The 25741-nt window shown below is 39.3% G+C and overlaps 1 protein-coding gene across 3 annotated transcripts; it reads right to left on the minus strand.

Annotated features, from left to right (window-relative positions):
- Positions 1–3756: 3756 nt before the first annotated feature.
- kiaa0513 (KIAA0513 ortholog) lies at positions 3757–24466 on the minus strand. Of its 3 annotated transcripts, none has more exons than XM_015030506.1 (13): positions 24356–24466; positions 14355–14884; positions 12510–12609; positions 11263–11336; positions 10890–10960; positions 8578–8779; positions 8452–8486; positions 8281–8353; positions 7669–7746; positions 7465–7494; positions 4932–5012; positions 4646–4740; positions 3757–3941 (listed from the first exon to the last, which is right to left on the minus strand). In XM_015030506.1, exons 2-13 carry the CDS (start codon positions 14714–14716, stop codon positions 3892–3894), a joined length of 1251 nt encoding a protein of 416 aa, XP_014885992.1. In that variant the 5' UTR covers positions 14717–14884; positions 24356–24466; the 3' UTR covers positions 3757–3891. The 3 variants fall into 3 exon arrangements, with proteins under 3 accessions (XP_014885992.1, XP_014885991.1, XP_014885993.1); XM_015030505.1 differs by having other exon boundaries at positions 8572–8779; XM_015030507.1 differs by lacking the exon at positions 7465–7494 and having other exon boundaries at positions 8572–8779.
- Between the last annotated feature and the right edge of the window lie 1275 nt (positions 24467–25741).

The raw sequence follows: 25741 nt of genomic DNA on the forward strand, positions 1-25741 counted from the left end.
TCCGCGAAACGAGACGTAGAAAATGTTTCAACATCTCTGCAGCTTTGCTTTCTCCAACTGTAAACAAACACTCACGATCCCACGGGGAGCGTGTGTGTGTGTGTGTGTGTGTGTGGAGACTTGTACGCGGCAGCAGGATTACCACCCTCGGATCGGGACCACCCTGACTTTAACACTTAATCCAGCCGGAAGTGGAGCGACGTCACACATCTCCTTGAAGAACCGTGTTCGGTTTGTCTCCACACAAACTCACACTCTTCATCCGCGGCCTAAAAGCCAAACAAACTGCTGAGGAGGACTTTATGCTGCACAGCTGCTCTCTCACAAACCCAACATGTTTGTTGAATCTGGCATTTCCAGAGAGTCTGTAAACGCATCGGAGTTTTTCATAAAGGGAGAGAAGTTGGATTTTGGAAGGTTGGAAACGTGGGGACCGTCACCTGGAAGTATGGTTGAGTTTCGATACATTCACACTGCAGCCGTTAGTCAGATTTATTTATTTATTTATTTTTCATTTTTTTGGGGAAATATTATTTTTTTTTTTTTTTTTTTGGCGTTGTCGTTCACGCTTCCAAATTTCTGCGATCTCCTGTGTGAACCTGACCCGACCTGAAAGTATCCCGCATGCGCAGTAGAGAGCGCAATAACGTCACACGTAGAGAGCGTGCTCAGTTTTTTACCAACCGCCATAAAAAGAAGAAGAAGAAGAAGTTCTGTGTTTCTGTGTAACCATGGATGCTAATGGAGGAGCATTTATTACAATTTTGAAGTTGTTGTCCGACCGGAGCTCATTAACGACTTAATCCTCAGTGTTGTCCGCCATGTTTAAACCAGGAAGAGAACAGACTTTAAGATACTGCTGTTAGTTTATACATTAGTGAAGGTTTAGCACCACAACACATCAAAGATCTGCTGTTATCAACCTAACAGAACCTCTCAGGTCTTCTGGTTCTGCTCTGCATCCAGAACCAGAACCAAACATGGAGAAACCGCTTTCAGCTTCTACACCACAAATGTGGAACAAACTTCCAGAAAACTGCAAAACAAATGAAAATCTACCAGACTGAAAACCCGGAGTTGCTTTTGAACCATAATAAATGAAAAACTGATCAACACTTTGAAGACAGAACATTTTGTTTCAGCTGACTGTGTTTCTATGATGCTTTAAACTGCCTTGTTGCTGAAATGCATTACACAAGCCTGATTGATAAAGTGTTTAATTTGGGTCTCATTTGTAAAGTTTGCTGCAAATCCTTTTTGTGACTGAAGAGGCTTAATGTGACTTAATGTTCCCCTTCAGACGCGGAACCAGCAGCCACGACATTAAACGGATCTACCCTCATATTTCACGTCTGAATCTGGGTTTGTGAGCGTTGCATGACTGTGCCGAGGTCTGGCATTAATTAGACGGAGCCGGCTGCTCATAGTGTGACACCGCTGACGGGCCTTTCACAGCTCATTGCGTGGCATCCAATCAGAGCTCATCTGGCGTGACTGCTGTTTATTTATCCGCGGAGCTGGAAATGGCGTGGAGATCGAGCCCGGACCTCTCCAGCACATTGTCTCCATCAACACGGAGCAGACGAACCGAACTGCGCAGGAACACTTTCGGGGTTTTTCTGTCACATCTGTTTCTGCTCAAATGTTTCTCCTTTAGGATCACTGTCATGGCTGGAGTTTATTTAAATTATGTCAAATAATCAAAGTCGATGTTTGGGAGGCAAGAACAAATAAACCCGGCTACATTTTCTCATGCTTAAAAAATTATTTGGGTTACAGTATTAACCCTCTGAGATCCTTCCAGGAAAACTCACACTTCAGACCCAAACGGATCACCGAAGAAGAAAAAATGCTCTGAAAATATTTTTTCCTTCGCTTTATTTTTTTAATAAATAACTCAAAATAAAGCGATATTTAGAATCACTTGATGGTGAAATGTTAATTTTTCTGATGGAAATAGGGAAACTATTTTGAATCATTTCAGATTTTTTCGAAACATGACGTGACATTTATCCTGTATTTGAAAAACAAAAATATTGCCAAGTAATAGTGGATAAGGAAAAGTGTGCGTTTTGTAATTAGTGGTCACACCTGGGATTTTTTCTGTGAAAATACTTTTTACTCATTAAAGGAAGGAAGAAAGAAAGAGAGAAAGAAAGAAACAAGGGATTAAATATAATTCGCAAAAGTCACAGAAACCCATTTACGTCCACCTGAGTTGCACATTTTGATTTTTTTGTTTTTAGTTTGTTTTGGTTCTAACAAGAGAAACTTTCTTCTCTGCGTTCAAAAACTATCAAACTTCAGAGAAAAACTGACAAAATGATTTATTTTCTAGTTCTTGGTTTCTCCGCCCCTTTCTAATACCGCCCTGGGCATCTGCCCACACTGACCCGATGACAAACCGTCATTCTCTGCTACCTTTTTAAATTGGAATGTAAGAAACTCTCTTTGGTTTCTCCATATCTCATATTGTGTTCAATATGTTGAGTTGCAAATAATCTGAACCTGAAAGAAACGTCACACTGAAAGAAAAAATGTTTTTTTTTAAACATAATCACAATTTAATCACTTTGTTTTAAAATGTTATTACATTAATTTAATGTTGAACACGTTGGACAGCTCCACCTGGAATCCAGAAACACTCTTGGATGGACATGAAGAGCGTAAATTTAGTGCAAATGGCTTATAGAGAGCCGACAGATACAACACAACAACAGATACAGTTACATTTTACTCTGAATGGGTCGATCCTTCTTCAGGGGATCAATGGCAACAAAAATGCTTTCACTTCACAGAAGAACCACATGGGAGCGCCACAGATGGTTTTTCCACATTTAGCATCAGGAATATATTTACACCAGCCATATCAATGCTGCAATGCTGCCCCTTAGTGGCGGGACACAGTCACAGCAGCTACCTCCACAGTTCAACCACAGAGTTTGGACATGCAGCATGCAGCGGGACCCGGCGGACGGGCGGGACACGACACTCAGAGCCGGGACGATGAAGCCTCCTGGAGGAGGGAGGGAAGCGCGGCGAGGTTCGGGAGTAACGATCCACAAAAGGCACTTAGCAGGCGGGAAAATCTGTGTGTCTGTGAGGCGGTTAAAGCAGCTAAAAGCAGAACGAAATGTCATAATTTCACATCTTAATCCTCCCTTTTCTGATTTTGTAGTTTGGTTTGGAGAATATGAGCGTTTAACAGAGTGCACTGCAAAACCGCAAAATTTTACCAAGCATTTTTGGTCAAGTTTCTGGCGGAAATATCTTAGTAAAGATGAAAAAAAAAAAAAAAAAAAACCTAATTTAAAATGAACTTTTCAGCAAAATGTAAGAGCTTGTTTCAAGTAAATATTTCCTTAATATTGATGAAAAAAATACTTATTTCACTTATAACAAGCCATTTTTTCCCCATGAAATAATCTGCCAATGGAACAAATATTTTTCATCAATATTAAGGAATTAATTACTTAAAACAAGCTCCAATATCTTGTTGAAAAGTTATTTATAATTTGGTCTTAACATATTGAAACAACACTAAAACTACTTGGTAAGACTTTATGTTTTTGTAGTGCAGATTGAAGCTTGAATTTCTAAATTATGTCAACATCTTGTCAGTTTAAGAAGGAAATCTACAGAACAATAAAAAAATAAAATAAACATCTGAACATCAGATCACAGCACGCTGAATCCTTAATGAGACATTTCAAAACACCAAACGAGTCTGACGGGGATACGCGACACCTTCACATGAACAGTGGATGCAGACTTTATGGTGCGTTTAATATAATATTGCTCATATTCCAGCAGTTTGCAGATGGTATCTCTCAGCACTGGACCACATAAACACAGAAGTGAACTGGAAGGAAACCGGCGCTGATCTCCAACTCACTCAGCCGCCATCTTCTCAATATGGTCGCTCAGCAGCTGGTATTGCTCTGCAGGTGGAAACAAAAAGCACATTTCTGTTTTAAATCTGCAGACAAAAATCATTGATTAAAGTTCTGCAGGAGTGAAAAGTGAAGAGACGGGGAAGGAAAACCAGGAAGACGTGCAGATTAATGGTAAAATAGGCAGGAAGCCAGAGAAAAGAGCTAAAAAAAGAGGAAGAGCTGGGCTTATTTGGCATAAAAATGAAATAAAAAAATTTCAAACCAGGTCCAATGTTAATCTTGTTTTTTTGGCTTTGTTTTCTAAAAAAAATGAAATTACAAAAGACAGAAAACATTTCCAAAAACTGGCTTTTCTTCCAATCATTCATTCTGTGAGTTGAACGGCAAAGTATTAGGACCAAATAATTGATTAATTACGAGAATATAGTCATAATATAGGCAGTATCTTACTGGTGCGTCTTAAAGTCATGAGATGAAAATAAGGAAATGATTTGATATTTAACTTTTTGTCATTTTTTTGCTGAAGATCATAAAATGTGCACCTTATTCTCCCAATGCTAAGGCTTCTTTCTGGCTACATTAAGACTTTATCCTGGTAATACATTCTCTCTTGTATTACTATGTCTGTATTTGTGTAATGTTATAACTACTCCTTAGCCTGACTATTGCACTTCATCGCACAGTTGACCTGAATTTAAGGTCCATATAGATAGAAACAAGATGGCCGCCCTGGGCGCACTGAGCTTGACCTTCGTTCAGATTCCCGATGACGGCCTGCTTCTTCAGGAAGTCGTTACAGAGCTTTTTACTCAGACCGAACGCCAGCATGTTGTGGGTGAAAGTCCTGAAAACACAAACAGTAAAAAAAAACAAAAACTACTGCAGTCAGAATCAAGTTTCAACACTTTCATCAATGTTAAGGAATTATTTCTGAAAACTCATATTTCGTCTTATTCCAATTTTACTAAGATATTTGCACTAGAAACTGGACCAAAACCACTTGGTGAGGTTTTGTGTTTTTGCAGCGCTCCTCACCCCAGCTGGCCAAATGTGATGTTCTCATCGATTTTCAAGCTTTCTTCTCTCTCCTTCGGGGTCAAGTGATGCCACTTCTCCCTGCAGATCACACAGAGCTGCAATCAGCCTTGACCTCTGACCTTTCGGCTTCGCCACGGCAACAGCTCAGGGCTGGGTGTCAAAGCAGCATCAAGCGAAAACGACTGAGCGCTGCCTGTGTGGCGTCAAACCACAGGCGGTGGCGTGACCGCGAAGCAACAGGATGTTTGACACGATGCAAACACAAAACACAACTCAGAAATAGAGCTTCAGACGGTAACAATGACAACCAGCCCTGGAACTGTAAACGGCTGCGGTTGTTACACGTGAAATGGGTGAGCCGTCAGCAGCAGCACAACACATGATCCCTCACCGAGGATCATCGTTGGTCCGTCACAAGCAGATGAGGAGCAGAAACTGAAAACAGCAGCAGGAAAGGTTTTCATGCCTGCACACTCCAACAGCAGAGACATGAAGCGTTGTTACAAAAGGCATCGCAGATCAGTCACAAAGATAATAGTGTGTAATGAGATACGGGATTGGTGAACTATAACTGGGTCTCGGTGCAATGAGCTCCACCGATCAGCCACACTTTCCAGCAGAAACACCATTCAGAGTTTGAGCGGTTCACAGAAAGCTTAAGAGGAAATTACTTTTTAATACTTTTTACAGTTTTTGCACAATCGCAGCTTAACTTTGATGATTTATTTTCAGATTTCCCAGATAATGTCCCACACACTAGATTCCAACCCTGTGAAATATTCAGAAAAATTTGATTTGAACCACTTTCATGCTCACAGTTTCATCTCCACATATTCATTTTATTCATGAAATTTTAGGGATTTCTACTAACTTTCATCTAGTTTGTCATAAAACTTTAAAGTTTTCTGACAAATAAAAAACTCTCATAACTCCCATTATATTTCAGCTTGGCTCCCTTTAACCTCGCATAACTCCTGGTCAAAACTCATAAAATGTACATCTGTGGCCACCAGAAGGTTCTGTCTGCCATGGTTACCTCTTTTCTATATAAATTATAACAGATTTACTGTTTACTTGAGGTTTGTGTTGTTGTCTGCCTCTCGCTGCTTTAGGCTCCTCCCACTTCACTTTAGTGATTCCCTAAATGTCACTGCTGGAAAATTCAAAGTCGTTGCCTGTTTTGACCTTTAAGAATTGAAACAGATGTGATTTGATTTCCTCAAGGCAATTATGAAATGCTGGTGACCGGATTGGGTCATATGGAGAGCACAAAATCTCAGGTTTAGACCAAAAACGCTAAATAAATCAAGTAAATGTTTAGCTTTCATGATGATTGTTTTTTGTTTTTTTTCTTCTTAGAAATCCTGGAACCTACATTTCAATCAAATCATCTATTTTAATCCCAACATTACATCAGTCCATATGGTGGAAATGTCCTGCAGAGGAAAGCAGAGTGGAGCAGAAGGAGCATGCAGATGGAGAAGACGTCTCGTTTTCAGGCAGATCGTTGGTGAGGACATGCAGTGAGCTGTGAAGAAGCAGAGAGCACCTTCAGAGTCGACTGCTCCCGATTAAAATATATTTATCGCTGCAGTCATTTCACAACCTGTCTGTGCACTCTGTGGCTGCGATGCGTTTGCTCACCAGGGGGCGACACAAGAATCACAGCAGTATGCCAAGAGACGAAGACGGCTCAGAAATATCGAAAGCAAAACTCGAGTCTGCTGAACAAACCCGAAGTTACTAAATCTGGCTAGTTAAGATGACATGTTGATCTCTCATTAAAATATTTAATTTGTGTCTCATATCTGCTCTCATTCTGTCCCTCTCTGAACCTGTCCGGAAGTTTAACGACTAAAGATTAAACTTCATAACAATCCAGTTATTTCTAACTGAATCCTCTAAAAACGGCCCGAAATGCACTGAGTCAAACGAGCCTGTGGGGGCGCTGCACTAAGAACCACTGAAGGAAATGACTTGAAAACCTCTGAAGAAGATGCTTAGCTCCGGTCGACGCCACAGTTCGCTTACATCGAACTGAGACCGAGAGGTTTCAGTTCGATGAAACCTCGAACCAGTTTGCATAAAAGCAAACTGGCGAACCAGTTTGCTTTTATGGTCTGCACCAGAGTTCCATTGCACGTTCACACCTCCCCAAACAAACTGGACTTTCAGGACAAATGAGCTGGAGTTGGATTAAGGCTGGTGTGAATGCAGCCTAAATGTCCACCAGCAGGAGGGAGTCCATGGTGAAGCACGGTGGTGGCACCATGGTGTGGGAAGGTTTTATAGAGAAATTTAGAAACATAAAAAACAGCCAGTTCATGAAGCTCGCTTTTCCTGCATGATAAACATCAAAATGTAACAGTTTTGACTGTTTGTGTTGGTCAGATGCCAATAACCAATAACGGGGCGTGTTGCATTGCTTCCCTCTGAGTTACAACTATAACTGCACCGCAGTTCCCCACCTACTTAAATCCTAACATTTTCTCTCATTATGCCTTCGTTAGAGCCTAAAGGAAGGACAGACCTCTCGTCTTTCTCTGCGTCCTGCGCTCCGCTGCCCGGTAGCAAGGCACAAGGAAACAAAGAGTCAGAGTGAACAAGCAGAAAGAGTCAGAAACGCCGTTTTAGTCAGAGGGAGGAGACAGAAGACAGGAAAGCGTCACTCCAGATCCTCAAAACTTCCTCAAACAGAGTCAGAAACATTTCCACACTTCTCGTCCTGTCTCACCTCGTGGTCGGAGACCTCTTCGTCCGCTCACAGTGGACGGCATCGAAGAACGCCGCGTTCCAGAACCTCAGCGTGTGCCTGAAACAGACGGAGCGTTCACATGTTTTCCTTCCACAACAGCATGAGCTCCACTCGGCCTACCGCAATAATCAATTAATCAATTAGTCAATTAGTCACAGGATAAATTAAAACAAGCTCAATCATTTCATTCACATCGTTTTATTTTCTCTTTTCTCCCTTCCTACCAAAAACTGGAATAAATGAAATAGTTTTGGCAACTCCAGCTGACCTAAAACAAGAGAAGTTTAGTCTGATTTAACTCCAGAAGGCAAGAAAAAATGTTTGAAAATGTTTTTCTTTTTTTGTTGGGTGTATGAAAATATCTGGTTTCAGCTGTAAATATTTTCCAAATTTAGGTTTTTAATTAAGCGTAAGTTACGTTGCACCTTATTACAAAACTGTGCAGTTTGAGTATCAAGGACTTTATACAGAATTCAAGCACTTTCCAGTCCTTGGAAAAAAAAAACACCTAATTGAAATTAAATTATTTTCAAGCAAAAGTATGAATCCTCTTTTTTATGTAAAACATTTTGTAGCTCTGCTCCTTCTTACCAGATGGGCTGCTGCTTCAGGTGAGTGTACAGATAAATCTTTTCTCCTTTCTTCTCTTCTGGAGCCTCTGAGCCTGGAGAAATTAAAACAAAAACATAGAAGAGTTTATTTATATATATATATTTATTAACTAAAAGTGGAGAATGCAGACTGATTTTTGCTGCATTTTACCTGGTGACTTGGGTTTCATTTCAACGGGGCCTTCACTGTCACCAGAAAACGCAGGAATGGAGACACATGAGAAAGTTTTAAAGAAACGAGCTTCAAAGCAGACGTGTTGCTGTCACTCACTCAGACCTGGGAGCCATTGTGCTCCTCAGTTTGCTCTCCAGGCCTCCGAAGAAGCCTTTGACGTCAGTTTTCGATGTGTTTTTCAGAAGGCGCTCTGCAGCGTCTTTCTTCCCCGACAGCCAGGAGTTCGCCTTGTTCAGGTACGAGTCCAGGCCTGCCTGTGGGTTACCGCGGTCCAGCAGGTCAGAGGGAGACGGCGGGCACTTTCCTGCACAGGAGGCATGCAGACGGAGACTTATAGAAAATAAATTTATTCTACTGACCGTTTGAACGGTTTTAAAGCCTGTTGAAACACAGGCAGCCGGTAGCCTAATATCACTTTTATTTTGTTGATTTCAGTTTAAAAACGGTCACTGGGTGCTGCGCTGTCGGACGCATAAACAGAGATGGACAGGAACAAACTTGTAGTTTTATTTCATAAGTTTTAACAGGAAAGATGTGGCGGCGATGGTTAGAGGTTACTAATGGTCTTTTAAAAATAAGAAAGAAAGAAATTCAGCAAATAATCAGAAGATATTTCTGTTTTTTAAGTTGTATCTCTGCATTGCTGACTGAAAAAATAAATAAAAACAGCTGCCTTCGAGGGTTTACCAGCAGCTACCTGTGGTTCGGTTGCTGCAGACAGGTTAATCTCACGGGTCATTACAGAGCAGCAGCTCGGTGTGAAAAGTGCCTCAACAGTATCTGGCAACACCTAGACCAGCTGCAGCTCAGTGAGCAGGAAATGAAAACAGCTTTTAATCCATCAGCTGAAAGAGCCTTTAAACAAACAGCCGGCTGCTTTTCTTTGGATCGAGTTTCGTTCTTGTTCTCTTGCGTCTGAGCGAAGCTTCCTGCTGCAGGTTCACCACCGGATGAAGCAGAAACGCCTAGGTGGAGCAACCTGGAGAGTCAGCTGCATGTTGATGCAACGCTGTGTGTCACTACTGCATTAATCACACAAGGCCTCCTGCTTGCAGAAGCATAAATGTGGCTTTTATTTGTGGCGTTGCTGCAAGAAAGCAAACCAGAGGTGGCAACCGTCTGAATCAGCACAGAGTGATGCAAACCGCTGGCTGCCGTTCCGCTGCAGCGCAGTTTGAGACGCAGCCGCCTTTAACTCATGATCATTTAGATCAGGGGGGTCCAAACTGTGGCCCCGGGGCCGTTGTGGACCTTGGTGTGATTTTGTAGTAAGTCAAGATTGGCACAAATTTGTCCTGTGCAGTACAGGCGTTAATGCAAACTTTGTATTTTTAATCAGGGTAAAATTGTAACCAACATTATTTTCTTACAATAGAACATTATGTTAACACAAAGTACGTGTCTTTTTATAGCCAATTTATGAAATAACAAGTAGGAACACATTAATGTTTACTGGAAAGTTGCTAAATCAGATTTTATTTAATTTATAAAACTTGGTGAAATGTAACAAACACTTTGACTCAAATCTTAACAGAATAAATTTGTTCGATGAAGCCCAAATGGAAACTAGATGAAATTTCTTTTAATTTTAAGTTTTGGATCTACAATGAATTACAAACAACAAAATCAAACAGCTTTAATTGCTTGATTTGATTTTAAACTTTCCTTTATTTATTTTTTTTGTTCGTTTTTTTTTTTTTTTTTGACTTATATTTAATTTTTTTTGGCCCAGTTCTTTTAACTTGTCAAGTTTGGCCTTCATGACTGAGTAACTGATCAAACGATCAATTAATATTTAAAAATTACATCATCAGACGGACCAAAATATAAAGTTAAGAGGAATTTTTTGTATTTTAAGGACAAAAAGGAAAACAATTTATATAAGTAACAACAAAAAAATAACAAAATCAGGCAAAATATTTTTTTTTTTCCAAATCAGTTCTTTTAATAAAAAACTTTAACAAAAACTGCAGGTGTGTGTGTCTGGTGAATTTAAAACTTGTTTCTTTTTCATTCAGTGGGTAGAAAATCCAGAAATTTTACTAAAGTAAGAGTAGAGATAATCCTAGTAACTGAGTAGATGTAACTCATCACTACCCAACTCTGCTGGTCTTCCTTAACTGAAGAAAGAGAAACAAAGATGGCGGAGGTTACATCCCTGAACAGGAAAGTGAATCGATTCAGAGTTTGGTTTGGGATGCAAAATACTGGTTATGTGGTTCTGTTCAGAAATATGGAAGCACATAAGGGTCTAAGTTACATAAGCCAAGTTTCAAATGAACCTAAATTAAGGGGAAAGGTGATCTTTGGGAGTGTTTGTAATTAAACTGACAGAAACTAGAGGACAACTTTAAAAAAGTGATAAATATTGTAGTGATACATCAGCAGAAAGGAGGAGTGTTTCCAGGTCTTACCGATGTAGTAATACGTGAAGCACATGGTCATGAGGTTTTTGGCCGGGCTGTAGTCGTCCATCTGGTAACATCTGCAAAAACACAAGTGGATTATGAATGTTCTGCAATATCTCACCTCATATAAGCCAAACAGGGCAGGAAAAGGTTTTAACTGTTGAATAATTCAGTAAAAACACTGAATTATTCAGATTATTTGAAATCAGATCCAGGTCTTCCTCGTCGTTTCGATGATTTATTTTCTCCCATCAGGACGTCCAGGACTCACTGATCATTCTCAGGTATCTCTTATTTAGCTGAAGTGGGTTATTCCACCACCTGCTTCATTGTTTCCTGTCAAACTCAGTGAAAACATGGTGAATCCAGAAATACTCACTCAAACAGAACAACTGCAAATGACTGGACCAGCCTGTAGAACGTGGCTTCGCTCACACATTTGGAATGGCAGCGCTGCAAAAACAGAATAACTGAGTTATGTCTGTCTGCTGCACTCCTTTAAACGCCTTAAAGATGATATTTTACCAAAAAGACTTCATAATCCATTTTAATTATTGATGTTTTAGTTGTTTTGATTTTTTCATTTTGAAAATTTAAAATCTTTTTTAAAGTTCGAGAGGGTGTACTTGCATTGATATTCCATTATTACTTTTATATTAGTTGAAAATAGTCTCAAAATGACAACATTATCATCTAATTGCAATAATTTATGCAATTAACCTTAAACTAATTTCCTAAGAAGGGATAGTAAAATTATCATTGCCTCAGAAAATGCTGAGTCACTGGTTGCTATGGTGATTCCCTCTGTTCCTATATGAGAGTGAATGAGAGCTTTGGGAGCGCTCTCTGCACTCTGGACTGATTTGACAGAAAACTGTAAGACCTACAGCAGTGGGAGATGCACCAGGTGAACGCAGATAGAAATACCTACGTTTTGATGTATAAACTGCATATGTGGAGATGAAACTATGGGCATGAAAGGAGTTTGAATAAAAAAAAATCTGAATATTACTCAGGCTCAGAATCTAGAGTGACATCATCGTTCTTGGCTGAACTTTCCGTAAGAAAATCTGAATAAATTCATTATATTTAAACCGTGATTGTGTGAAAACCATAAACTATAGCAAAATATGAGTTCAGTGAAGTAAAGTCTAACTTTCTGTAAAATGATTAAACTTTAAACAATGCGTCTGCCGTGTGGGGTGGATAAACTGTGAAGCTCTAAACAGGCTGGGTTTCCTCAGTGCTTTTACCAACATCACATTTTGTTAATGTGGCAAATTTTGGTGAGTTTTATAAAAAAAAATTTAAATTTATCACTTCAAAAGGTCACAGCACATTCCCACAATGAGTTTTACTGGCACTGTTAGAAAAGTTCAGAGAAAAACAGACAAAAAGAAAAACAAGGGAAAGAAATAATTCTTTTTTTTTCTTTAAAACCAATCTGTGAATAAAAAGAATAATTAAATACATTGTGAAAAATGTTCTTGAGGTTTGAGGAAGTGGTGTCAGGATGCAGGTTTTCAGCAGGTTTGTCCCTGTGTTACATCTTCTCTCTTAAAGCTGTCACTTCAGTGATGCTATCTGACTTTTAGGCGGTCAGCCGTGACGTCTGGACGCACTCACCTGGGCGCTGACGTATTTGGCAAACCATTCCCTGCCTTTTCCGTTCTCTCCGCTGCACAGCTCTCCAAACCTCGCCTTCTCTTCCTGGTCAAAGTCCTCCCTGCAAAACAAACAGCTCAGCTGCAATTCATCAAATCTGTGGGAAACATTTGGTGTGGCTCGTTTCCACACACACTCCCACAAACACCCGCTTTCTCACCCCACAGTGTGTCTGATTATTTCCAAAAGTCAACATTGTTTAGGGCAGTCCTGCAGTTTTAAATTCTCTTTTTCAGATCCAGTAAAAACACACAGAGAATTTGGACTTATTACTAAAGGATGAAGCAGGTCAATACGATGATGCTGATGCATGTAATCCTTAAGGACGCAGCAGACCAGCAGGTCACTGGGTTTGGTCCACAGATGATTATTAATCTGGTCAGGACTGGAAGGAGAAGCAGCAGAAAACCAAAAGGAAAAGTCTGAAATACGAAACGAAATGTGACGTGGCATTTAGAGAAGCTCGTTTCAGCTCTTCGCCCTGACAGTCGTCGCCCCGGGGGATCAGATGGCGAGTCATGAGTTTTTAAAGAGACTCGATGTTTCTGGTTATTGTGGGAGATGAAAGGAGGACAACAAGCCAGGAAATCCTCCCACTGGCTTTTATTAGTATCTGTATTGATCCCAATACTGAAAAAATTATAGATTGGTTATTGGTGACAATGCACCGGATCCATAACGACAGATCTATTCAGTCTATTTCTGTGCTATGTGCTCTGAGCGCTTTACTACTTATTTTACATTTACGATTTTCTAATTACACTTTCTGAGCCATTTTAAAGGTTTATTGCATTTTTTTTTACATTTGACCAAGGCAGTCAGCATATTGGTGTATTTGTGTATTGGTGTATATTGGTGTTTTCACGTTTTTGACCAAGCTTGTGAAGCGGTTGGTGTATCCGAGTGTGCTGTACCGTTACAGAGTTAGCACATAAATTTGTAATTCATGTAATTATATCTGTGTTAAAAAAAAAAAAAAATTCAGCTTCGTTTTTCTAAATTGGATTGGTGTTGGCTGAGAGTAAACCTCAGACACCTGCATTGGTGCCGGAAGTGAAAAAAATGCAACCCAACCAGTTACACCAGTTCTTCCAGGAGAAATCAGCCAAAATTCCAGGAAACTATTGTGAGAAGAAACATAAAGCATTTGACTTGAACCCTATGGGGCTGTTTTGAGGCAACAGATCGGATCGCTCTTTGCCAGCCACATGGATCTTATTTATTTAATTAATTCCCCTTAGGGATCAATAAGGTATTTTGATACAAAAACTACACCGCTTCTTGTAAAATCTGGACAAACTGAACAACATATCCAACATCCAGCTCATTAACCAGTTTTGCTACCCCAGGATATCACTAGGTGTAATATTAAAAGGTGAAGTATGGAATGGAGGTCGTTGTTCCTTACTCTCCACACAGACCTTCATGAACTGCCTCATCTCTGTTATTTCGGCATCTGCGTCCTTGACGGCTCACAGTGGCGAGGACGCAGAGGAATGGGTCAAAATTACAGCAAACTATCGTGAAAAGCTTGTGGACGGAAACTTAAGACATTTGACTTGAACTCTTCTGGGCTGTTTTGAGGCAACAGATCGGATCGCTCTTTGCCAGCCACATGGATCTTATTGGTCTAATTAATTTTCCTTAGGAATCAATAAGATATTTTTGATACAAAAAACTACAAATCTTCTTGTAAAATCTGGACCATAGACCCAACATTAGCTTCGTTACTCCAAGATAACACTCTAACTGTCGTTTTAATGACGTCAGAAGGTGAGATATGGAATAAAGGTCGTCGCTCCTTACTTTCCGTGAAACACCTTCTCCACGTAGGCCTTCATGAACTGCCTCCTCTCTGCCGCCTCGGCGTCTGCGTCCTCGCCGCTGTGAGCTGACGAGGACGATGACCGCCTCAGTTCCCAGTCGAGACACGGCGGGTCCATGTCGTTCTCGCTGTCCGCGGACTCCGTGGCGTCGCTGTCCTCGTTGTGTCCGTCCGCACGCTGGGAGCCAGCTTTGGTTGGAGCCAGGGGTTCTGGTAGGAACGGGGCCTGATGAACAGGCGACCGCGGCTCTGGGGAGAAGACGTCCGAGTGGGCCTGGTGATGAGGCTCCACGCAGAGAGACGAGGCCGCTGACGGCTGATCAAAGTCTATCAGGTTGTCCATGTTGGAGGCTTGTCTCTTTGTATGAAGTGAGTAAGAAGTTTTTATAGAAACATGTGGATGGAGGCCCAGCTGGGGGCTTCAGCTGAGGGGAACCGTCTCACCGGGTCTGGATGGTCATCTCGCTCCCTGAGGACTCCAACCTCAAGAGAAGTCATGAAACAAACACATCTGTGGACAAAACAAAGGTAATCGGCACAAATGTTTCAAGAGGCAACTTAAATCTGTCAGGACCGGACCGGTCAGCTAACAGACTCAACAAATGAACCGTAAAACTGAAGAATCTCCAACTGTTTGATCTACCAGACATCACCTGAAGTTAATGAAACATTGATCTGTGGTTTCTGCCAGAAGCAGATGTCTGAAGTGGAAAAAGGTTTCTGCACATCTGCAAGATGAATTCTGGATGTTTGGCCTATATAAACAGAATATTTCAGCCAGAACTCAAAGAAAAACACAAACCAGCAGAAATTAATTATTCATTTATGACCCATGTCTCTTCTTCCCATTATTTTGTCACTTCTTTTCCTTTATTTGTTCTTTCACTCCTCCCTGATTGTCCCCAACAAGTTTTGGTCTCTATTTCCTCCCTTTTCAGCCCTTTTCCCTGCTCCCTCTAGTCATTCTGTGTTTCCCTCTTTTGTTTGTTTCCTTCATTGTTGTCTTTGCTTTTTTATTTGCTAGTTTGTTTCTTCGATAGTTTGTTAGTGTCTTTCTTTGTTAATTTCTTCCTTTGTTAGTTTTTCTTTTATTTCTTTGTCAGTTAGTTTTATAGTTTTTCTCTGTCAGTTTGTTAGTTTCTTTGTGACTCAGGTTTGTTTCTTATTCCTTTGTTTTCTTCCTGAAATTTTCTTGTAAATTTGCTTCAATTTAATTAATTACTAATTACTTTATTCATCCCAAAGGGAAATCAAATGCTGACGTAACTCGTCTTCCAAGCATCTTTAGAGTCGCTGTGAACAGAGATGCTGTGGGCAGGAAGGATCTCCAGTAGCAGTCAGTGTTGAAGCCTCTGACTGAAGACCGATTCTTCCCTAATCTCTTTTACTTCAGTCCTTGTTCCTTTCTTTTCTTTTTCCCTCCTGACGGTTTTTTTCTAGATTGCCTTTTAAAACAGCATCATCGGAAGAAGCTATATGACAAACGAAGGTTTATTAAAACAAATTTCCTCCCATCTAAATAAAACTTTCATCTTATTCAAATTTAAAGACAGATAATCCTGAAAGTCTTCCTCTAATAATGCTGTTGAAGGATAAAACAAAAAAACATGTTTATATTAAGCTATGAAAGTAAAAATGTGTTTTCTGTTGCACTTGAAATCTGTGCAGGTCATCAAAAACCATCAAAGAAATAAAGGTTTTAAACAAGAAAAGATGCAAAAGCTCTAGGATGACATTTAGTTTTAAATCTGAACGTCGTAAAACTGAAACATTGATGGTTCTGCTTCTCATTAGAGATTTCAGAGAAAAACAGGAAACCATTAACAGAAAAAGCAAAGTCAGAGCAGTCAAATCTGAACTTCTCATCTGCGCAGCCATTTTCTGCAGAGCTCTGGTTGAAAGTAAAGCAGCAGAGTCACTGTGACCGTTTCCCTCCAGCTCAGTGAAAAGGAACCAAACTCAACCCAGAGGTGTTCAGTTTGCTGAACTAATGGGTTTTAGCTGTTCTTTGGTCCGAAGCTGTAATGTCGTTACTCTGGACACAGACTGGAGCCGTGGGGTTTGTTTGATCTGCAGGTCTGAGGATGACGTGGTTACATAATTCACTGTAACACCCGGGGGAAAACACCCAGACACAGAAACACAACAAATCAGCAAAATAATAATAATAAAAAAAGATCAGCATGCTGGTGTGGAAACGTTTCTGCAGAGACGCAAATTCTGCATCGTCTTGTTTAATTATTAAACCCAATAATCACATTAATTCATCACAATATTAAAAAAACTATTTCTTGTGTATTTTAGCCTTGAATGATGAGCTAACCTCCTGTCATCTTACAGCCTGAACTCATCTAATCTGCAAACTGAATGCTATAAAAGAGGAGCAGATGTGTTGAAATCACTTCTTCTGGCCTCAGCAATGGCTTCCTGCGAAGAAAAGCTGCAGCATCAGCACTTTGCATCACATGCAGGAAACTACCGCTGACAATATTGCATCACAAGTAAGTTTTCTGGATCATCAAGAACTTCAGATTGAGAGATCCAGCTGCAGAAATGAAGGTTCAAAAGCTGCTCCTCTCCAACAAAACATCAAGAAGTGTAATAAAACCAGGCTTTAAAATAAAACTTTAAAACTGCATTTTGTAGCAATCAAGGCAAAAATGTTATTAAATCCTGGAGCGTACTTTGAATCGTTTTGTTGAGGGTTCTGGTTATGAGTCTGAAAATGTGACCAAAAGTTTGGCATTTATTGACCAAAGTTTCAATTTAAATGTATACAGAATGTAAAACATGATTTGTTTGGACACAAACATTATAACGTTATTATTTATATAAAAGAGCTACCTTTGCATTTTGTAATAATTGGTGAAAAGTGTATTAATATATGCAGAAAGTATTGCAAAAATCATTGAAAATTTTATTAAATTAAAATACAGTTTAATGATGTTTTGTTACATTTTGAAGCTTGATTTTATTACATTATTACATAATGCAGCGTTACAGGGATAGTGCAAAGTTAATTCATCAGATGAATCCTCGTTGTTCTGATTGTTTGGAAAAACCAAACGAGAATAAGTGGTGCAAAATGGAGAATCCCAAACTGTGTATTGGGTTTAAACTTCCTCCCAGTTCTGCAGCTTTATGCAAGAAAAGCCTGGGATCAAAATGTCCATCAAGACCAACGTATGTCAGCAATCCAGGAAGGGTTTGGCGATGATGTGTGGATGTTTCAACATGGTGGACGAATGAGTCAAACGGTAAAGAGATCAAAACAAAGGGTCAAAGGTCAGAAGACTGAACCAGACTGAGAACCAGTGGTCTGTTTTTACAAAGCTGAACAAACTGGGATCAACGCCAAGCTGGGGCTGGGCAATAAAAAGAATGATCAATTAATCTAATTTTTGTTTTTTTCACCAATTGATTCTTTTTAGTTTAGCTTAGTACACTGCAAATAAGACAAAACTAACAAACTTTACAGCAAAATATAGGAACCTTAATATTTTTTAAAAAGTACTACTTACTGCCATTGGAACTGGTACTTTTTTAATCAACATTCAAGAAATACTGACGTAAAACAAGCTTCTATATCTTGCCGAAAAGTCATATGTAAGTTAGTTTTAGATATTTGCACAAGAAACTTGATAAAAATCCTCAGTAAGATTCTGCAGGGTGAAAGTTACTTCTGCTCAGTTTTCACAGAATACCTTCAGCTTGAGTCACTGATGTCAGCAGAACTAAAACAGAAATATACTTTTCGTTTATCTACACATTTATATAAACAAAAAACTGAATATTTTCACTTTTTGAAAAAGCAGAGCTGCATGAAGCTCATTGGTATGAAGTGCTACGAGGAAAGGAGACGGCGATCTGCTCGGAAACTGACTCACATGTTCCTATTCATGGTGGAAATCTGCCAGGAAGAGGCACAAAACCAGAGCTCAGATGCTGCTGGGAGGAACTGGGAATACAACCAGGAAGTGGCCGTACAGCCACATGCAACAAAAAACCCTCTGAATTTACAGGAACAGCTCATTTGCCATTTAAAATGCTTTGTTGTAAAATCATAAACAGGAAAAACTGGATGTTTGGTTTCTTCTGTCATCACACTGCAGCATAAAAACAAGCTACAAACTACAGTGGACATGCTGTTCAAAATGTTGCATTTGTTCTGGACAGATACATTTTCTCTCAATTCAATTCAATCATTAGAATCAAGAGAGAAAAAAAAAAAAAATATATATATATATATCAGACCTTTTGTACCTGCTCAACAATAATCTAAGCATCCAGTATTTTAATTAAACAAATAAAATAGTCCTATTATTTTCATATAATCCACTTGTAACAAGTTATGGTTTTTCTCTTTTCTCTCTTTCTTCCAAAAACTGGATGATAAAAATCTTCAGTCTGGTGATTTGGTCTCAACCAGCTCAACAGAGACTTCATAATTCATTTTATTTGCTGTTTCTGTTATTTTGTTTTTTTTTATTTTTGGATTTAAAATGTCTTCCAGCCCCAGTGTTAAATATGCAGTAGAATTTAAAGTTTATTGATCTTTCATTTCTTGTGTTATTATTATCCAATTAACATTAAATTACCTGAAAATGGTCTCAAAACAACAATATTATTGTTTATCGTAATAACTGCTGGGACAATTTATCGTCCAGCAACATATATTATGGTGACCGGTGTCTGTATGTCTCTCCAGGCTTTTCTTTCGTCTTGCAGACTGAATATAGATGTAAAGATGATGCGGAGGCAGAGTGAACATCGGGCCTGCAGTCAAACAGCTTTACTGAAGGTGTGAGACGCTGCTAGTCACGACTTTCCCCTCCACGCTCCAGCATGACGGCTGCAGAGCTCCTGCTCAGCGTCAGTCGTGATTTCCTGCTGAGGAGGGACAGCAGCACCAGAATCACCTGCCGGCCTGCGTCCTTTCCTTCCTGTCCTGCTGCCCAGCAACGCTGACTGGAAACGCTGTTTCTGCTTCCATAGGCAGAAACAGGAGCTTCCCATCCCCCCGTCAACATGATCAGACACTCAGTGACATCCAGGGCCGCCGCGTTTCTCCTGACAAGCCTGAGTGATGCTTCAGGGAGCGTTAGACCGGCACCGCATGAGCGCAAGTCTCTAAAAATCAGCAGGAAACATTACAAAAGGAGCACACTGCAAAAACATAAAATCCAACCAAGAGTATTTAAGTTGCCTTTGGAATTAATGAAGTATTTTTGAATTTGAATTAAATTGCCTAGTTGATAGTGCAAATACCTTATACTTGGATTAGGACAAAATCAACTTACAAGTAACTTTTCAGCAAGAAGTAGAAGCCTGTTTAAGTAAATAAAAAAAGTAATTCTACTGGCAGATTATTTTACTTATAACAACAAGGCCTGCCACAATAACAGATGTTGCTAGACAATAAATTGTCCCAGAATTTATTGCGAGAAACGATAAAATTGTTGTTTAGAGACAATTTCCAAGTAATATAATGGTAATGGCATAATAATTATGCAAGAACTGAATGTCTTCTGGAACTGGAAGAGATTTTAAATAACCAAATTAAATATACAAAACAACAGAAACAACAAATTAAATGAATTATGAAGTTGCTGTAAACAAAATTGTCCTTAAAAAAGGAGCTAGTTGAGACCAAATCACCAGACTGAAGACTTTTGTCATCCAGTTTCTGGTAGAAAGAGAGAAAAGAGAAAAATAAACAAACAGTCATGCAAATTGAAATTATTGAGCTTGTTTTAATTTATTATGCAGTTAATCAATTTATTGCTTACTGCAACCAGCCTAAAAACAAGAAGGAAAATATGCTGAGAGCAAAATAATCTTCCAGTGGAACAAATACTTTTCCATCAATACTAAGAAATTATTTATTTAAAACAAGCTCCTATATCTTGCCGAAAAGTTACTTGTAAGTTCAAGTGTAATTAAGATATTTGCATTAATCTCTTGGTACTAAAAAATATTTAGTAGGATTTAGTGTTTTTGCAGTGCAGAGCCCAGCAGCACTGCACCTTTTCCATTTATCTCCGTCACCTCAGCTTCACCAACCATATGCAGCAAATAAAAGCGATAAATCAGCCGCCCTGCCTGCCACTGGTGCATGATGGGATATGGCTTCAGCGTAGCTGCGCTGTCCCTTCCCCGGAGTCATCGCTGAACAAAGCTCATCCTCAGGAGAGCAGGAACCGATCCCCAGCTCGGGACTTCCTGTCCCACAATCCTTCAGTGTCCTTCTGCAATCTGAGAGTTTTTAGATAGCTCCCATTATGGCGTCTCCCAGTCGCCAAGCAGCACCAGTGAAAGCCGCCTTTGTTTGTAAAAGAGCATTTTCCTCTTTGCTTCTTGTTTACACCAGCACCTGACATGTGATGCATTTCTGTTGTTTAACAAAATGGATCCATTTCACGATCCAGCAGGTCTTCTGTCCAACAATATCAACACGCATCTTTATGGTGATTCAGAAGATTTTAAAGCAATTCATTAAACTTTTCCACAAATGCAACAACTGAACACAATGCCAAGCCAGAAAGTCATCAGGCTACGTTCACGCCACGGTCCATGTACGACGTTTTCAGTCTGAATCACCCAATTCTGACCTTTTCCCCCCCCAAAAAATCACATTTTTTCCACCTCCACTTGTCAAACTTGTTTTCAGAGGATCTGCAGACTGAACGATCATGTCGCATTTTATCCGATTTTTTCGTCGTTGACGTGAGACATGGGTCGTAATGCTGTACCAGAAGAAGCCAGACACGGTAAATCTGGATGTAAACACTGCTAAAACAAAATCTTACATCACATTTTTGTATATATCCTAGTACCCTTGAAATAAGACAAAGGTAATTTAAAATTAACTTCCTGTCGAGATAGAGGAGCTTCTTTCAGCTCAATAATTCCTTAATATTGATAAAAGTGTTTTTACAGTGAACAACGGCTGAAAATTGTAATAATGAACTTTTGACAGAAGCCTGTGCCACCAAATCACGTCACAATCCCATCCCTCTCAGCTCCGACTGCACAGCCAACAGATTCATCTACAGAAGCTGCATTCAACGCTCCACAAAAGGCCGTCGCCATTAGCTGTCACTGCTTTTTATTAGCTTCCTTCGTCTTGTTATGATTTGGTGACGATACTGTTGGCCACCACTGCTGAATAACTTTAAAATGGATCCATAAAAGTCTTCATCCATTACTACTTCGCTGTGGAGTAGTAAAACGCTCTCACAGAAGTCTGACTTTGAACGAACATGCAAAAAAAGGAAAAAAAAAACGGATAAAGCATTGGGACATCCTCTGTGAATGTTGACTTAGAGAAGCAACTGTTACAACAAATCAATCTGGGAAGGATTAAAAGGACAATTTCCAAACTGTTTAAGCTCCATAATCCGACAGAAAGAAACATTTAAGACAGCAGTCGAATTTTTGGTCTAGTTTTTAGTTTAAATATCTTAGTACACTTAAAAAAAATTATCTACAAGTAACTTTTTTTAGCAAGCTATAGGAGCTTGTTTTAGTAAAAAAATAATAATAGTGATGAAAAAGTAGTTCCACCAGCAAATTTTTAATTTATAAGACATTTTTTCCATGTTGTAAGTGAAATAATCTGCCAATGAAAAGTTATTTGTAAGTTAGTTTTCTGTTATTTCAAGTGTACAAAGATTTTTACACAAAAAACTAGACAAAAAATACTTGGTAATATTTTGTGTTTTTGCAGTGCAGTGATGTGAAAGGAAGCTTTAGGAAGACTGCTGTTGGTGTGAGGAATGTTGAGTCCTGGATGGACCGTACCAGGACGCGTTTGGCTGATTATCGCCGCCTCCCGCTGGAGGCGATAAAAGTTATCAGCTCCTTTCGCCGGTGAGTGGGAGCGACATTTCTCTGAGACACCTCTGCGTTACTGTCGGCTGAAATACGATCACAGGCTCAGACTGCAGAGATCCACTCAAACGCTCCTGGCTTACTGCGGCTCAAATGGATTCACTCTGATTGTGTTGTACAATTAGACTTCAGTCACACATGGAGCTGAATCAAAAAAGGAGAAGTGTTGGACGGCATATTATGAGTTACTGACTGAGTTTATAAGTGAGGTTAGAAACTTATACAGCTCTGAAAAACATGAAGAGCCCACTGCAGTGAAAACCTCCTGGTTATTCCACTAAATATTGATTTCTGAGCTCTTCCTGAGTTAAACATTAGTATTGTTGTTTCTAAATGAATATGAACTTGTTTTCTTTGCATTATTTGAGGTCTGAAAGCTCGGCATATTTGGTAGATTATTTTACTTATAAAGTCTTGATATAAGTGAAATAATCTGCTAATGGAACTAGCACTTGTTTGTCAATTTTAATGAATTGCTTACTTAAAACAAGCTCCTATATCTTGCAGAAAAGATATTTGTAAGTTTTGTCTTATTTCAAGAGTACTTATATATTTGCAGTAGAAACTAGACCAGAAATACTTGGTAAGATTTTGTGTTTTTGCTGAGAAAGGAGGCTGTGCATGCTGGGAAAAAAACGCTTAGAGGAAATCATGCTCCATGTGCACGTCAAGATAAGCAGAGTTTCTGCCAGTCAAGCTGGCAAAGCGCATTCCTAGAAACATGTCGGATGAATTCCTTACATGGCGAAAGGTTAACACAGACTTCCAACCCTGAGGAATCGGTTTACAGAATTTCTGATTTAAGAAAGAAACATTTTATTTAAAGTCTGTTTTGTTTTAGTCAAAATAAGTAAAAATAATCCATCCATCCATTATCTGAACCTGCTTGTCCACGCAGAAAGACGAATCCAGAAATAGTACTACCAATTACTTTTATGATTAAATAAATAAAGAAAAAAATAAAAGTTTTTAAAACATGTCCCAAAAAGAAATAATTTGCACTTGCAAAAATAATTATTTTGAACCACATATTTCCCAAGTGGTGAGTTTCCATTGTGATTTTCTATAAGTGCAACCCAAAATGAAAATTACTCACAGAACAAAACATCCAGTCCACATCCCTTCTTACTTTACCTTTTACGGTCTTAATAAGAAATAATTGATTAATTTGCTTGACAGAAAGATAAACTGTTTCAAGTTAATCGTTTGCAGTTGATGTACCTGCCTTGAGTCCAGCTACATTGCGTAACATCACAAAAAAATTGTTTTATTTTGTTTTCAAATTAGAGTTAGTTTTTCACACTATTTCTCCAGTAATGTTACCACTTCTGCATAATATTTTCACCCAAATATGTACACACTATTATCTTCTTGAGAGCCTAACCTCCAGTTGCAGTAGGAGCCTGTGGAGTCTGACTTCTGAACCATGGGAATAATAAATAAAAAATAATTCTGTCATTTTCTACTCAAATTAAAAGCACCTACATGACTTAATATAAAGCCATGTGTAAAAACGAATGAATCCTACGTAAGAGAATAGATAACAGAACGATTCGTCTTACTTTGCAAAACACAAAACCTTTACTGCTTACCCCAAACTAAACGATTTTAAAACCAATTCAATGAATGAAAAAAGGAATGAAGTCCCAATCTGCTACAAATAAAACGAGCATAGTGGATGAAACACCAGCCGAACCCAGCTGTTTATACAGACTGTTAAAATACAATGTTGAGTCTGGTGGTACCTTTACTGGATTTGGGTAAGAGAGCTCTAAGAGCACAAATTGGAGCATTTCTGAATGAGGTTCGGTTCCCGCAGGAAGCGGCAGAGAGTAAACACAAACAGCTGACGTTTCCTGGAGAACCGAGCCCTGCTGTGACCACGGCGTGTCCGTGGAACCCTGTGTAGAGTCACGGGGGGTCACCCAAGGAGACACGAAACCATAGCAACACACAGCAGAGGTCAAGGAACCAGAACCGAACTCCACTGTGACCCCAGGGCCATGCAGACTGGCAGATGAAACGTGACTTCCGGTGAAGTAAACAGGAGGAATTCGAAATAAAACAACAGCGTGACAGACAGCTGTACCTGTACGAATCGTCCCACGGAGTCCGGACACAACAGCAAGCCCACTCTCCGTGTTTCTGCGGATCAACCTCCTCCACTGTGAGACTGTACTCTGCTGCGCATGCGCCAGGACATGCGAGGACGAAGACAGGGGGACCCAATGACGTCAGGATGCGCAGCAGCCAATCAGTGCTGCGAAGACGTTATCAACGGTATTTCTCGGTTAAAAAATAACAAACAAATCAAAATAATATATCTTTCACCAGAGAGTACAAGCAAAAAGCAACTGACAGTCTCAGTAAAATAAAACGTCATTTAAATTATTTATTTCAGTAATTCAATAGAAAATCTGTTAAAATGTTATTTTGACACATGATTTTGTACAGTCAACATATTTCTAATAAACAGTAAAATATATTTGAAGAAGAGGAAAAAGGTGAAACAGTTAACATTTCCATCAGAACAGGGCAATTTCCCGATGCATGGAAAAAAGTTTTGGTGAAACCGATTTTTAAATCAGGAAGTCCACATGAAATCAGCAACTACAGGCTAATAAGTCTGGTTCTGGTCATGTCAAAAGTGCTGGAGAAAATTATTCTGGAACAACTACTACTACATTTATAAAGTAACAATCTTCTGCATCCGCTTCAGTTTGGTTTCATACGTCAACATCCCACAGAGACTGCTGTAAGTTTGCTGCTTGAAAAGGTTAAACAATCACTTGACAAGGGACAAATTACTGGTGCAGTTTTTCTTGATTTGAAAAAGGCCTTTGATACGGTGAATCACAATTTACTGATCTCTTTCATCGTTTAATTTCTCAGAACGGTCATTGTCTTGGTTTAAATCATATTTGGAAGATCGTGAACTGTGTTGTCATTAATAACAGTAAATCTGTCTTCTGCAAAATTGTAACAGGGATTCCACAAGGAACCATCTTAGGTCCGGTCCTTTTTAGTTTGTATGTTAACTGTCTTCCTGAAATTTGTCCTGAAGTCAATCTGCAAATGAATGCTGATGACACCATTGTTTACACATCGGACAAAAGCGGTGTTGTTGTTAATGAAAAACTTCAGAACAGTCTGCAGAGATTATCAACATGGCTAAAGGATTCTTGCTTAACTCTCAATACAAAGAAAACAAAGGGCATTTGCTTTTCAATCAAGAAAACATCATTACAGTCCTCGAATATTCACGTCAATGGGGACCCTAATGAACAAGTATCACAAGAAAAATATTTAGGAATAATTCTGGATGCTCAGTTAAATTTTAGGAGCCATGTTGATACAATCTGCAAAACTGTTAGATCGAATATAAATTGTTTTAAAATTATTAGACATTGTTTGACACTTCACTGTGCAGAGATGTTTTTGAGCTCACTGATCCTCACATTTTACCTACGGAGCT

This window comes from Poecilia latipinna, unplaced genomic scaffold (assembly GCF_001443285.1).
Source record: "Poecilia latipinna isolate Pla-1442-1.1 unplaced genomic scaffold, P_latipinna-1.0 Scaffold184, whole genome shotgun sequence".
Classification (NCBI taxonomy): domain Eukaryota; kingdom Metazoa; phylum Chordata; class Actinopteri; order Cyprinodontiformes; family Poeciliidae; genus Poecilia; species Poecilia latipinna.